The sequence below is a fragment of the Fusarium musae genome, chromosome 5 (genome assembly GCF_019915245.1).
Source record: "Fusarium musae strain F31 chromosome 5, whole genome shotgun sequence".
Lineage (NCBI taxonomy): Eukaryota > Fungi > Ascomycota > Sordariomycetes > Hypocreales > Nectriaceae > Fusarium > Fusarium musae.
The window spans coordinates 3,734,562-3,747,981 of NC_058391.1; the positions used below are offsets into that span (position 1 = coordinate 3,734,562).

The following is a 13,420-nucleotide window of genomic DNA, read 5'->3' on the forward strand; positions in this document are numbered from 1 at the left end:
GGTTGGTAGCTTCAATGTTACGTCGATGATTCAGTCTAAAGTTAATCTGCACTCCATAACCGTCTGTCTATCTGCCGTTTCTCTCTAGAGCTTTGCACTTGCTGATAGAGTAAAGAAATTTCGGCCGTCCTCAGACCTGCTCACATGACCCTTCATACCAATCGGTTCTCCATTGGCACTAACAAGAGTCGCCAACGTATGTTCGTCACCATGGTTTGCAATGAATCTCTGTCCATTCTCAACAAGCCTACCGATTATATGGCCAAGCTTGGGTCCTTTTCGATCATAGTCCACAGTATAAGTCTATAGAAATGTTAGATAGATGCAAGCGACCAGGACTTGTCACAAACCTCTATGACAGCATCGCCTTGCGCTGTAGAGGCAAACGCTGGACCTTGAGAAACATCACCATTGTCAAGAACTTCTCTTTTCAAATAAGTAGAGGTGTTGCGCCGTGGTCCAGCCGACAGGCAAAGAGCATATTGCCAGGATAGAATGCCTCCGTTCGCGAGTACAAGGCCATTTTGATGTTTTCGGTTTCGAATGACTCTTGTCATCTCCGCAATTGCCTATCGAGAACTTTAGAAAACGATCATTCAGATTCTGAGAGAAACTTACGTGAAGAGAATAGTTATTGCCTGCACCGCCGAAGGAAGTAAGGCCACCAAGTAAAGTGATAGGCTTGGCTGGCTTCTGAACATCTAGACCAACGTGCTTACAAGCGAGTTTCGGGACAATGGGAAAGCACCTGTAAACATGTTAGTTCCACTTCAACTTTCATGTTTACTCAACTGACGAGTAGAAGTCAAAGCAGTCAATCTCGTTCTTAGTGATGGCAGCGGATTCGAGGGCCTTGTCGATGGAGTACTCAATAGCAGGACTAGAGAAGTAGTTGGCTCGCTCCCAGACTAGCTTGATGTCAGTAACCTCATTTCAAAGGAGGTGATTTACTGACAATGCGAACTATCGTTCGAACCAGCACCGCCAGCGATGTACACCCATTTATCCTGGGGGACGCCTAGCTTGGTAGCATACTCGACAGAAGTGATGATACAAGCTGCCGCCAAGTTCACACCATTGAAGGCATTCATCAACAATGGATCTGAATAGTTAGCTGACAGTCGGAACCAATGGCAATTATACATACAAGGTGTGCAGATCATGCGATTCTGCTTGGTTACCGTCTTGATAGCATCAATGTCTCGTGGTGTTTCGCCTGCTCGCCAGCTGATCGGATGCTCACAGGCAATCTTGTCAAACTCGGCGTAAAGGACTGCTGATTCATGATGGTTCTCGTGGAACGTTTGCCGGTTATGCTTTCTGTATGCATTTTCATATAGAGGGTAGACTTGGATTGGCATTCCAATGCCGTGCGAGGCACCGACGTCTTTATCATATCAGTCAGTCTCTAATGAAAGGTTGGGTTGATGCTCACCCTTCAAGAGTGCAGGGTCACTCGGACCATATAGCTTTGCGCCGGGAGACATCTCAGTCCATCCTGGTGGAGGAAGACGTCCAGCTTTCTGACACGCAAGCACTGGCAGACATTAGCCCAAGGATTCTCATTTCAGTCGGACCTCAACTTACATGAAGCCATCGCCTCTCCTCCTGTGATAATAGCTACCTTCGTTTCCCCCGCCGCGACTCGTGCAGCTGCCGCGTCGCACAGCAACGCAGGCGTGTGACCCCCATGGCTTGAGAGCTCAAGATGCGAAGGTTCAACACCAAGTTTCTGAGCAAGATGCTTTGGTAGATCATCATATGTCCAGGACCAGGGAGGAACAACAGAAATACTGTCTACGTGTTTGATAACATCGACAGTTGTATCCTTGGCAGCGTCTCGAATAGCTGATAAGATAAGCTCTGCTGGTTCGAGCGTATTTTCGAGGGTGAAGCTCTTTTGGCGGATATCTCCGACGCCGATAATAATTGGGTCTTGAGGTGAGGGAGACATGATGTCAGTATTGCTTACTGGAAGTTGAAAAAATGATATTTGACAATTGGTATACGCGAGACTGGTCGGTGTATAATTAATTAATTAAATTGCTGTAGGTATTCGGAGTTATGAGGGGGTAATTTGTTTGTGCCTCGGCATCTGCAGGGCCTTATGAGTCTTACTCAGCCCGATCATCCGCATGAGGGACTAGAGGGATCGCCGAGAAGCTCTCTTCCTCGGCCCATTGTTTATTCTCCGTCTTCTCTTTAGGCCACTTCAATATTTGTAACAGAATGGTCATTAATTGGGCTGCTCTTACAATCTTGCTCAGATGGAAAACACCACGGGCTTTACCTGTTCTCGGACCCTGTGAATAGCCAGCCGAACGCCGCAATCATCGTATTCCATGACTCAGAAAGGACTTGGCATGGTACGCTGGCTTTAGAAAGTCCTCATAAAACACACTCTCCCCGTTTGAACATGAGAGCTAGATACCAGATCCAGTGCCTTTTCTCTCAGTATGACAACAAAACTAATTGAAGTTGACAGCCTTGACATTCATGTCTTGATCAATGATGAGATTGACCAAATCTCGCCGAGCCCAAGCCCTCGGGTCCAGCATGCCCAATCCTTCGCCGGTGTCCCGTTGAGCCCCGTGTCAGACCCCAGCTCTCGAGGAGGAGCTGGGTTGGAAATGCCAATGCGAAATATCTGTTGTGGCGCTCATGGTCTGTCCTTGTTTATTGTCAGATGGTCCTCGTTACTGCCAGTACTGTGTACTAAACTCTTGACAGACGACGAAAAAGGGCGATAAATCTCACACGCTACTTTTCGATGCCGGGCCCGAGGAAGACATTTTCGAGAAAAACGTCCAGAGGCTCAAGCTGCCGATGACTGAGATTGGTGCTATTGTTCTTTCGCATTGGCACAGAGATCACTCTGGCGGGCTTCTCTCGGCGATTCGGCTCGCTAGCAAAGGGAGGTTAGGCGGCGATAACGTTGTTGTTGCGCTTCCTCCAGATAAGCCAGCGTTCAGAGGAATCATGTTCGACCAACCCATCTCGCTAGAGGCAGACCCCACCACGGATGAGATCAACAGTGCTGGTGGCAAGACAGTTATGTTGGATGAAACACTTACTATCCTCAATGATAGCTTTCTCATATCTGGAGAGATTCCACGCCAGACAGACTATGAAGGTGGCATCCCGGGTGGTGTTCGATATGACCCAGCCAAGGATGAATGGATCAAGGACGAGTTGATCATGGAAGAGAGGTTTGTCATGTGCAAGCTCAAAGGTGAGTCCCTCTCATCGGTCAAGCAATCAACGTGCCTAAAGTCTCTGCAGACAAGGGCCTGGTCATCTTCACTGGCTGCAGTCACGCAGGCCTCATCAACATTGCCAGACATGCGAAAACCATCGACGATAGCCCTATCTACGCCATCGTCGGCGGCTATCACCTCGCAGATGCGTCACCTGATAAGATGGAGCAGAGCATGGAGGATCTCAAGGATCTCGAGCCGGCTTTGCTGATGCCGGGACATTGTACTGGATGGAGGTTCAAGGGACTTGTTGAGAGGGAAATGCCAGGTCAAATGGCTCCTATATTTGGTGGAACAAAGTATACACTGTAAAATCGACACTTGTTGTTTGTTTTGGTCTTGAACACGGAGTGGATATCTCATTGGGGATGGCCAATGCGATTCTACACGCGCTGGACAGATGCAGCGCCTCAATGAAGAGTCTTCATCGAAGACACAACCATTCGGTCGCCTAGCGAACGCTATGCATCTCTCTCGGTCTCTTTCAATACCGGTATAATCGATCGTCTTTACCCGTTTCGGGATGCAACGTCAAACAAAAACAAGGAAGGGTTCCCCGCAGGTAAAATACCCTATGCGTCGGTGATCGACATACCTTAACGCAAGATCAAGATGCGCACCTATGAGCAGTCAAATCTGTGATCGTATGTTAGCTCGTGGGGTAGCCGCACCTATCGAATCGTGAGTATGGTGTCATGACTTTCCATTCTCGTCCCGTCTGCATATAAGACCCGAAAGTTTAATGGTTAAATGCTTTGAATACGCGCTTCCATGGATAAAGCGAGTATAAAAAAGTACTGGATTACTCTGTATAAACAGGTGCTTTCCAACATGTATCGATAGCTCTCTCATCATCAATATGGCTTCCCTTGTATTTGCCACGCTTATTGCCAGCGCATATGGCAAGACAGTCAAATCTCCTACTCCACCAATGGGATGGAATAGCTACAATCACTACAACTGTCGGCCTTCTGAGGACATCATCAAGATCAATGCTAAAGGGCTAGTTGATCTTGGTTTCAAGGATCTCGGCTACAGTATCGTCACAGTTGATTGCGGGTGGCCCTCGAGAGACCGGGATAGCGAAGGAAGGCTCCAATGGAATGAGACTCTGTTCCCGTCAGGCCCCAGAGCCCTCGGAGATTATATCCATGATCTGGGTCTTGAGTTTGGGCTGTACTCGGGAGCTGGATATTTACAGTGCGGTTCAACTGACATTCCTGCTTCTCTTGGTATGTGCATCGTACAGCTGGTTATAAACTTGCCAGTGCACTAACTGCTTCAATAGACTACGAGGAGATTGACGCAAAGTCATTTGCCGAATGGGGAGGCGATACTCTCAAGTAAGATGATCGTCTGTAACTTACGAAATCCCGTTACTGACAATATCCAGATATGACAACTGTTACGCGACATCTAAGACCAACATGGTCGACGCCAGTTCAGCTGAAGCAAAGAGCCCTAACCGCTTTATCAAGATGGCCGCGGCGATCAATGAGACTGATCGTGACATTCAGTATTTCCTCTGTCAATGGGGTATTGGCGAAGATGTTCCTCAATGGTAAGTATCACAACAAATTGCAGTTCGTCTCCTAACAAGCACCAGGGCTGCTCCACTAGGCAACTCATGGCGAATGAGTAATGATATCTTCAATGCTTGGAGAGCTATCTGGCGCATTACTAACCAGGTTGTCGCTCACGCGAAATACAATGGGCCAGGCGCTTTCGCGGATATGGACATGCTAATGTGAGCTATAACGCCAATCCATTCTACATCTGCTAACCACTGTAGCATCGGTCTTGGTGCACTTTCGCACGATGAAGAACGCTTTCACTTCGGCTTCTGGGCCATGATGAAATCACCTCTCATCATCGGCGGTGTAATGGACGCCAAGCAGATCCCTGCCGAATCTCTCGAGATCATGTCCAACAAAGAGGTCATAGCTATCAATCAGGATCCTCTGGCAGAAGCGGCGAAACTCGTTATCCGATATACCGAGGAAGAGTGGGATGTCTGGGCTGGAAATCTCTCTTCCGACCGCAAAGTCCTCGGGGTTTTGAACTGGAAGAACGAAACCCAGACAGTGAAGGTCGATCTGTCGCTGATTGGAGTTGACAAGGCGGCTGCTCGAGACGTATGGGCTCATGAGGATCTCAGCATTTCTGGAATCCAGGAATTTAAACTCGCGCCTCATGAGTTACGACAGCTCGTCTTATCCGACATCACTCCAGCTTCACTCCCCAAGGCCGCAGGCTACTACACAGCTCAAGACGCGACTCTCTCCGGTTCGGCTTCTCTAATCGACTGCAAAGACACAGAATGCCTTCCAACTCACAAAAAGGTCGGATCAATCGGCAACGATGCCAAAGTGACCTTCAAGTCAGTCAGTGCACCCAAAGACGGTTCAGTCTATCTTGGCATCGATTACATCAATCATGAGTATCATCACACGATCGGCGATTGGGAGACAAACTCCCGGAATATGTCAATCTCGGTCAACGGAGGAGATGCGAAGCGATGGGCATTCCCGAATGCTGGAGGTGATTGGTTTGAGAGCGACCGGCTCACCATTCTTGTTGATGGGTTCAAGAAGGAAGATAGCAACGAAGTGACTTTTACTACGTCCAGCTCGGGCAGTTGGGCGCCTGATTTGGTTGGATTCGAGGTGCTGGAGTAGTCGAGAAGACATCATCAGAGCAGCCATATATCTTGATATATAAATAGGGCCTCGGAATGCTGAAACCACGTTTCTAGTTATGTTGCATAACTTTATGTCTCACAAGGATATACAATGGTCCTACTGATCCCTGTCAGGCAGGACATGTTTTGAGTGGAATAGCCTACAGTTGAGCAACCAGTAAAGAAATCGGGCTTTGTGAGAGACAAAAAGGTCTCGATTTAGAATGGAGGACTAAAGAAAGACAGTGACTAATCTTGAAGCACTTTTGACATGTGCAATTGAACGCGACTCCTGTTGTACAGGTGTTTTTCTGCAAGACAGCAGCATGCAGCGGGATCACATACATTCTGGCTCCAGAGATTACCAACCCAAGAACAATACCGCAGATCCAATATCACAAGAATAAAATGAGTGACTGTCTCTGACATAAAAGATTGAATGACTTGAGTATTCAAAATCTTAGCCATTGATTAAAATGATAATTCTTACCTTTACCAAGTTACAGGGTCATTGCGGCTAAGTCTCGGGTAATCAACAAGTACCATCTGTTGCGGCAAAATGACCTCAAATTGTTAAGCGAGACAAAACAATACGCGAAGATAAAAGTGGCCAAAAATGCAAAAAGAAATCCCCGAAACCTGGATCGAACAAGTGACCTTTCGGTGAGATGTGGTATCAATTACAGCCGAACGCTCTTCCAGCTGAGCTATTCGGGGATTGTTGGTGGAAAGGCGCCGCAAATTGGCGACATCTCGACACGCGACATTGACGATTGCGGTTCGCGCCATGTTTGATGCTTGCTACTGGCGACGGCGCTTCTACTTCGGGTGCGATTTTGAGACGCCAGGAGGGCTACGTAGCCGTGAATGGTTCCGATGCTAATGGAGCGAGGCATTGGTCTCTCTCTAGTGTCACGATGGCATCTACAGCGGAGAGACAGAATTGAATGCGAATGGAAGCACTGGATCTGAAAGGCAAAAAGCGCAACATGGCGAATAAAATGTCAAAAAATTATCTAGCTAGCAGCTATCAGTTTCGATCTGATGACCTCCGGGTTATGAGCCCGGCTACGGGAATTGTTAGTGCACGTTCGAGATGAGAGGATGCGAAATCACATACCGCGCTTCCACTGCGCCAAGCTGCTTTGTTACGATGTTTTGCCGAGTTATTTTTGCACTCCATCAACGGTTTCGTTCCGTGTATCGCTTTAAAGTCTGGTACTGTCTTGTTGATTGCGGGGATCGCTTGGATTTAACAGTTTCTTTGTTCAAAACATGCATTAACCTCGGGCAGAGAGCCGATGCCTGCAAAACCTTCAGCGGCATCCATGCATGACGCGTGACGATGGCTTCAAGGGTATTTTCAGCTCGCTTAGCACTGACCATCGTGACAGCTTCTTGAGACGAAACGATGTAACGATCGGGCAACTTCCCGAACAAGGATCATCTGCCTGTCAATATCTTTCGGCCGATCCTCATTAGTGATGCCACCAGCCGGGAAAACTGCACCCGAAGGCTTCTCCTTAATCAGACGAGGTCTCCAAGATGTGGATATCGAGTCAGTGCGAACTCGGAAGACTATTGATGAGACCCCTTTTTCGGGAGCACGTGGATTTTCTTTTTCAACGGCGCACGGCTGGCCTCGATACGAGTTACCCGATTATTACCGTTTTGGTGTGAGTCAGGACGATCAAAAGTCTTATGATTGCGGGTTCAGTGATCGGGAAATTCCGATACTGTTAGCCGGAGAAAAGAATTCTATAGTTGCTTTGGCGGACATTTGTGCAGATTAGAGCGCTGACTCGGAGGCTTTTTAGCTCAAATAGTTTGTCTGACAGATCAACTGCATCATCGATTTTAAGTCAGGCCAAACATCAAGGCAAAAAGCCCTTTGCAAGAAAGCATACAGAAACTTCAATCATTTGACTCGGGAAACATGTTACAAAAATCGAGAAATTGAAAATGGGGTCAATAAACGAGAACGACCAAGCTATTATGTATTAGAGACGAAAATGAAGCAACTGGTGACATATAAGAACCATAATAAATCATCGTCGTCCCCGAGGGAACCCCATAAAATGGATCCGGAGCTGAACGTCCAAGGCCCAAGGATTATCCGCCAACCATTTCCCTCTTCCGCAACCGTCTACGCCCGTTCCCTCGCGATGGAGCGAGTCAGTCGAGGCACAGGCCACGACATTACTGAGATCTCGTTGGTAGATCGCGCTCATCCCTGTCTTGGCCTAGTTCCCCTTTGAGACTTAGTCTAGAACGAATTTCATGCCAGCGCCCCAGACTCAAAACTTTAGCCAAACTTTATTGACGAAGTCAAAAATGCGTGATTGTCTTTATGGAAGGAGGGGACTTGAGGGAGATGAAGGGTTGGGGTAAGGGAGGATCGTCGGGGTTCTTTTGTATTGTTCGTGGGTGTAGATGGGTGAGACAATGGGGGAGATCTTCGATTTGGGACGGTGATGAGGCTCAGCCACATGTTCCAGACTGAGATGCATACCAGCTGACCATGAATCGAACATCCAAGTCTCCAGCCCTCTTCCCCGGCAATAGTCTCCTTCCCCAGTGACGGTAGTGGAACAATCCTTCGCGTGTCAACCATCAGCCCACCCCAGCCAAGCCTAACCACACGCAGACTGGGTCAAGGAACACGCAGAAAACGCCATCTCCATGGTCCCCTGCCTCCAGTCCCTTTTATGCACATAAGATCAGCGCGACTGTCTCTCCCCCCTCCTCGCGCTGTCTCACAAGTCTTTTTTCTCTTGGCAGGCTGACTCGACTCGACCATGGATTACTTTGAGGTATGCTGGTCGATCTTCAGCACCATCTGTCTCGTCAATGTTGTTTTTGGTATTTTGGTCTGTGAGATTACTACATTTACTGTTTTAGCTGCTGTGCCGATCTTTTCGTCTGCGGCGGGGGCTATTGCGAATGGGCTCTGCTATTATGTTTACTACCTGAAGAATCCTGTCATCAACGAGGTGGTGGCTGCTGTGTTCTCGGACTTCTTCTGGCTTGTATGATACCTTCTAGGTCAATTGAAAGTGAATGTTACTGACTGGATCAATAGTTACAAGAAGCTAGTCTGTTGCTGTACAGTTATATCATCCTCCAACGAGTTCTCCGACCGAAGCAATGGCGCGTCTTTTCTATTCTCTTCTGGACTCTCATGGTCTTGACGGCAATCACTCGAGTCTTTATCGCGATCTATCGTGCCAAGTTCTTGATTGAAGGTGTCGCTGAGTTCGAAGTCATCATCAACTATCTTCATATTGGCTACTTCACCTCCATGGCCATCTCCGAATGTCTCAGCGCCTATTTCCTTGTCGTCATTTTCGCCTCAGCCAAGACAGCCAGTATGAGCGCTGCTCTCAAAGTCGGTCTTCTCCGATATTTGACACGCAGTACTGAAATGCGTGTCGCTTTCTTGGCTGTACTGGGAGTCGTGCGAACTATCATCCATCCGTTCCAAACACCGGGTCAGAAGGCTGTCAACATCGCCAGTCAATTGGATCGCTTCCTCTACGCTCTCTTCTGTTTATACCCAATTGTTCTTTAGTATGTATCGCGCAACATACTCTATCGTTCTAGAGCTAACCTAGTGCAGCTTTGATACACTTGCGTCCAAGCTCCGCTTCAACGAGGACCGATCGATATATACCCATAGTGACCAAGCTGCTGCCGGCAACCGCTACGGCCTGAGCACTCAAACAAGATGCTATACGACAACAAAGTCCAACTACGCCTCGAAAATGTATGGGGCTGATACCCCGGGAGATAGAAATGCTTCGCAAGAGCAGATTGTCCCAGCCAATGGATCCACTCGCTCCGGAGTATCGGAAGTTGAGATGGAAGACATGGATGTCGAGGGATTCGTTATCAGAAAGACGACTGAGGTTACAGTCACATAGTGGTTTGAATACCTATGCCACGCTAAATAATACCATAGATTCCTTAATACATAATTGTGCAAAAAATGCTACCTTGCAAGTTTTTGGAAGTCACAGCGATGAACAGCGTAGACGAGGCAAGAAATCAAGGACCAGTGTTCCAATTGATCGAGGTAAGCTTAGTGTAGCCTGATGTATATTTAGAGTAGCTGAGAGAGCTTGTAAGATGACTGTAAGCTACCTGTGATAAGCTTAATCTTACTAGACTAACTTCGATGTCTCCCAAAGTCAAGTGCTCACTTTTGAGACCGACACATACGCCCATCATCTGCAACAGACCAAGCCTCACTACCGACTGCGACTGTCGCATAGAATAAGTTCTCAGGATCGTACTTCTTCTTTATCTTCAGCAGCCTATCATAATTGACACCGTAGAAAGTCTTTTGCCAATCCTTTTGTTGAAAGTCTGCTTCGTTGGCATACGCACCAGCACCAGGCGTCGCTGCCTCGATGATGGGTTGGATCTCCTCTGTCATTCTCTTCTGAGTAGCCAGCATCTCCTCCCATGGAGCTTCGTTATCCCAAGGAAGAGTCAGAGAAACCTGCGCGATGGAATCTCGCCATTGGGGTAGTACGGAGTTGACGTTGTTGCCCCCGAATCTGGATACGTTGAGACCGACGCCGATGTAGATGACTCCCATCTCAGCGAGCTTCTGAGCTGTTGGAGAGAAGTCTTCCAGCTTATTACGCGGCAGCAAACGACCTCCGAAGAGCTGTGTCCCTACTTGGATGTTACCTGCCGGGAGGGGACCCCAGTAGTGATCGTAATGCTCGTGATAACTTTGGAAGTGCGTAAAGTTAGGCTCGAATTTGATACCAAGATCAGACAAAGAATCGGCGAATGGCTGAAGGATCTGCTTGACCTCGGCCTCGGTCTTGTCATACGCCGTTAGAGCTGGGATCTGAAGGAATGAGTCTGAGAAGAAGTAGATGATCATAACCCCAGAGTCAATAATCTTCGGCAGAGCAGCATGGAAAGCATCGATGACATTATATATGAGCTCTGGTTGTCCTTCAGGCGCAGTGACAAGAAACTTGGCTCCACTGATTTGAGCTTCTGGATGAGCCCGTACAGTAGCTGAGATAACGACACCATAGTTACCCGTGCCACCTCCACTCAATGCCCAGTACAAGTCGCTATTTTCACTTTTGCTCGCTTTGACAAGCTCTCCATCAGCAGTAACGACGTCGAATTCGAGGGTGTTATCTGCTGCTAGGCCGAAACTAGTGCTTAGGGCTGAATGACCGCCTCCTTGGGTATATCCTCCTGCAAGGCCAACGGAAGGACATTCTCCAGTAACGACGACGAGATTCTCAGCATGAGCAGCCGCGAGCGCTTCGAATCCTTGAACACCGGCGCCCACTTGGAGGGCTTTCCCTTTATAGTGATCGTCTTTCCAATTGATGACTTCTGTGCCCTTTAGGTAGTGAATCCAAACAGCGAGAGATCCTGCGCCAGTCGAACGGCCGAGGTAGTCATGACCTGTGTTACGAATGACAAGGCGTATGTTCTTCTCCTTGGCGAAGCTCAAAGTCGCTGCGACATCCTCGGAAGATGTGGCATTAACGGCATATCTGACGTAGTTGCCGAGCTTACATGGCTTGTCCCTGGGCTGGAATGGGTCGCAAGACTGGTTGGCGAACAGAGGGGCCATCATAGAAGAGGACGACTTCGAACTGATACATATTGGTAGGCAATTAGATTCATTGAAGCATCTCATGGTACTGCAGCTAATGAGGCAAGATAAAACAGGGGAGGACCTACTGAACTGAGGAATAGAGCCATTCATTCTGCAGTCGTTCACACTCTTCAGCATCATAATTCGGATCATGACATGGACTTCCCAGCGGAACGGTTGCTACCAAGCGGCCCCCAACCGTACTGTTGAGGTGAGCCCAGTCTTCAGCAGAAGGCCAACAAGAGTCATCGGGAAAGCATTTGCAGTCTGGTGCCTTGGCTTTACAGCCAGCTGCACCGAGTAGCAGAGACGGAACGAGAAGGCGGCGCATTATTGCCTGTGATAAGCAATGGTGAAAGCCTCTCATCGACTGAATTGGCGGTAAAGATGCATGAGGTGGTCGTCTTACTCTTCCCCGCAAAGGTCCTTTCGTTTCTTTTGCCGCCCCTGTCAGCCAAGCATGTGCAGGTGGAGAACTATTGGTGTTACTGGACAAGGATGACTCTGCAATGAAGATCTTTACAACTTTATCGTAGATGGAGGGAAAAGATCGACAGCTGCTTGTAATACGGAAGAACTGTCTGTCTATGATCTAGGTAAATCTAATCTGGAAGAGCAAGCATACTTAGAACCTCTTGGACTTTCTAAGTCTACAGCAAAGGCAAGATTTTCCAAGCCACGTCAGCGAAAGGTAGACATATCTTCGAGACTTAGCCCTCAACTGCAGCTATTCCTTCATCATCTCCAACTAACTTGGCTTGATTATAAGCATCATCATCTGTTGGCAATTGCAGGTTCACAGCTGCAATCCTAGCTGCGCTGACTTCCAAGTCACCATCGCCTTCCAATGCGAGAACATGGCCACCGCAGTCTCTAGTTGCTGACAGGAAGTGAAGATGGTCGCCGGCGACGCTGATACCTTGCATGAAAGCAGGCGATCTGAACCCAATGATCGTACCGTTAATGTCGTGGAACGTATGTGAAGCCTGTCGTTTTCCAAGCTCGGCAAGACTTTCACCTGGTGATTGTTGTCCTCCGACCGTCCGTACAGTGACCGACTTGAATGTGCCTTCAATTCTATAGACCAGATAGTGATTATTCGTCGCAGGAAGAAGCTGAGACAGAGTCTCTGTCAAGTCATCCTTGCTCGGTATTTGTTTCGAAGCAGTAACAGTCGGTATAAGATCCGTGATCATCGCAAAAGGCGCCGTCTGCTGAGCGCACGAATCTTCATCCAGCGCTATGACAGAACCATCAGGTTTCATATCATAAATAGCCCCATCGAGAATGATCATTTCGCCGACCATGTGTCGAAAGGTGCCAAGGCCGTGATCGCCATGTGTGAGGAGTTCCGAAAGGTTGATTCCTGTCTCGGCGACTCCATCCATAAGAGCTGAGACAACGGAATATTGGAAGAGGTGATTAGATGGCATTTTTGGCGGGTGATGTGAGATGTGAGATTGTGTTGCGTGAGTGAGAGGCACAACTTGTCCTTGGTTGAGAAAGTTGCACGAATGCGGGGTCTAAAGAGTCCAATCAAGTGACGACTTCTGGATCAAGACGTCATCAGAAATGAGGGAGGTCAGCTCAATCAACAAGAGACGACAACAACTTCAAGACCCCAGATACAGTAGGAGTTTCGCTTTATCCTTCAAAAAACTAGAGAGAAGGATAGAAAGATTGGGACAGTCAAGGACTGGCGATTTGAACAGCTTCTGTGTCTGCGAGATACTGCATCTTGTACACTTGGCACAGCATCATGCTCAACTAGAAACGTACGCACCTACTCGCCTGGAATATCAAATATTGCGAGAAGGGGTTTGGGTCCAATAGCAATTGCTG

General features: G+C 48.1%; 6 protein-coding genes and 2 non-coding genes across 8 annotated transcripts; 3 read left to right on the forward strand and 5 right to left on the reverse strand.

Moving 5' to 3' along the window:
* Nucleotides 1-84: 84 nt before the first annotated feature.
* J7337_007631 (uncharacterized protein) lies at nt 85-1,954 on the reverse strand (the record flags this gene model as incomplete). Its single annotated transcript, XM_044825270.1, has 8 exons — nt 85-303; nt 351-569; nt 619-748; nt 797-908; nt 956-1,102; nt 1,148-1,387; nt 1,436-1,537; nt 1,588-1,954. The coding sequence occupies 8 exons, from the start codon at nt 1,952-1,954 to the stop codon at nt 85-87; spliced, it is 1,536 nt and encodes a 511-aa protein (XP_044680927.1).
* Nucleotides 1,955-2,456: 502 nt separating this feature from the next.
* Nucleotides 2,457-3,569, forward strand: J7337_007632 (uncharacterized protein; the record flags this gene model as incomplete). The annotated part of the gene is made up of 3 exons (XM_044825271.1): nt 2,457-2,681; nt 2,731-3,232; nt 3,283-3,569. The coding sequence occupies 3 exons, from the start codon at nt 2,457-2,459 to the stop codon at nt 3,567-3,569; spliced, it is 1,014 nt and encodes a 337-aa protein (XP_044680928.1).
* A 547-nt stretch (nt 3,570-4,116) lies between these two features.
* On the forward strand, nt 4,117-5,935 carry J7337_007633 (uncharacterized protein; the record flags this gene model as incomplete). Its single annotated transcript, XM_044825272.1, has 5 exons — nt 4,117-4,489; nt 4,546-4,600; nt 4,651-4,818; nt 4,864-5,004; nt 5,050-5,935. The coding sequence occupies 5 exons, from the start codon at nt 4,117-4,119 to the stop codon at nt 5,933-5,935; spliced, it is 1,623 nt and encodes a 540-aa protein (XP_044680929.1).
* A 631-nt stretch (nt 5,936-6,566) lies between these two features.
* On the reverse strand, nt 6,567-6,654 carry J7337_007634. The gene has a single exon. It is a non-coding gene; the product is annotated as a tRNA-Tyr (tRNA).
* A 304-nt stretch (nt 6,655-6,958) lies between these two features.
* Nucleotides 6,959-7,082, reverse strand: J7337_007635. Its single transcript has one exon. It is a non-coding gene; the product is annotated as a tRNA-Met (tRNA).
* Nucleotides 7,083-8,735: 1,653 nt separating this feature from the next.
* Nucleotides 8,736-9,860, forward strand: J7337_007636 (uncharacterized protein; the record flags this gene model as incomplete). Its single annotated transcript, XM_044825273.1, has 3 exons — nt 8,736-8,966; nt 9,020-9,507; nt 9,557-9,860. The coding sequence occupies 3 exons, from the start codon at nt 8,736-8,738 to the stop codon at nt 9,858-9,860; spliced, it is 1,023 nt and encodes a 340-aa protein (XP_044680930.1).
* Nucleotides 9,861-10,135: 275 nt separating this feature from the next.
* J7337_007637 (uncharacterized protein) lies at nt 10,136-11,554 on the reverse strand (the record flags this gene model as incomplete). Its single annotated transcript, XM_044825274.1, has 1 exon — nt 10,136-11,554. The coding sequence occupies one exon, from the start codon at nt 11,552-11,554 to the stop codon at nt 10,136-10,138; it is 1,419 nt and encodes a 472-aa protein (XP_044680931.1).
* A 734-nt stretch (nt 11,555-12,288) lies between these two features.
* On the reverse strand, nt 12,289-13,011 carry J7337_007638 (uncharacterized protein; the record flags this gene model as incomplete). Its single annotated transcript, XM_044825275.1, has 1 exon — nt 12,289-13,011. One exon carries the CDS (start codon nt 13,009-13,011, stop codon nt 12,289-12,291), a length of 723 nt encoding a protein of 240 aa, XP_044680932.1.
* Nucleotides 13,012-13,420: the final 409 nt, after the last annotated feature.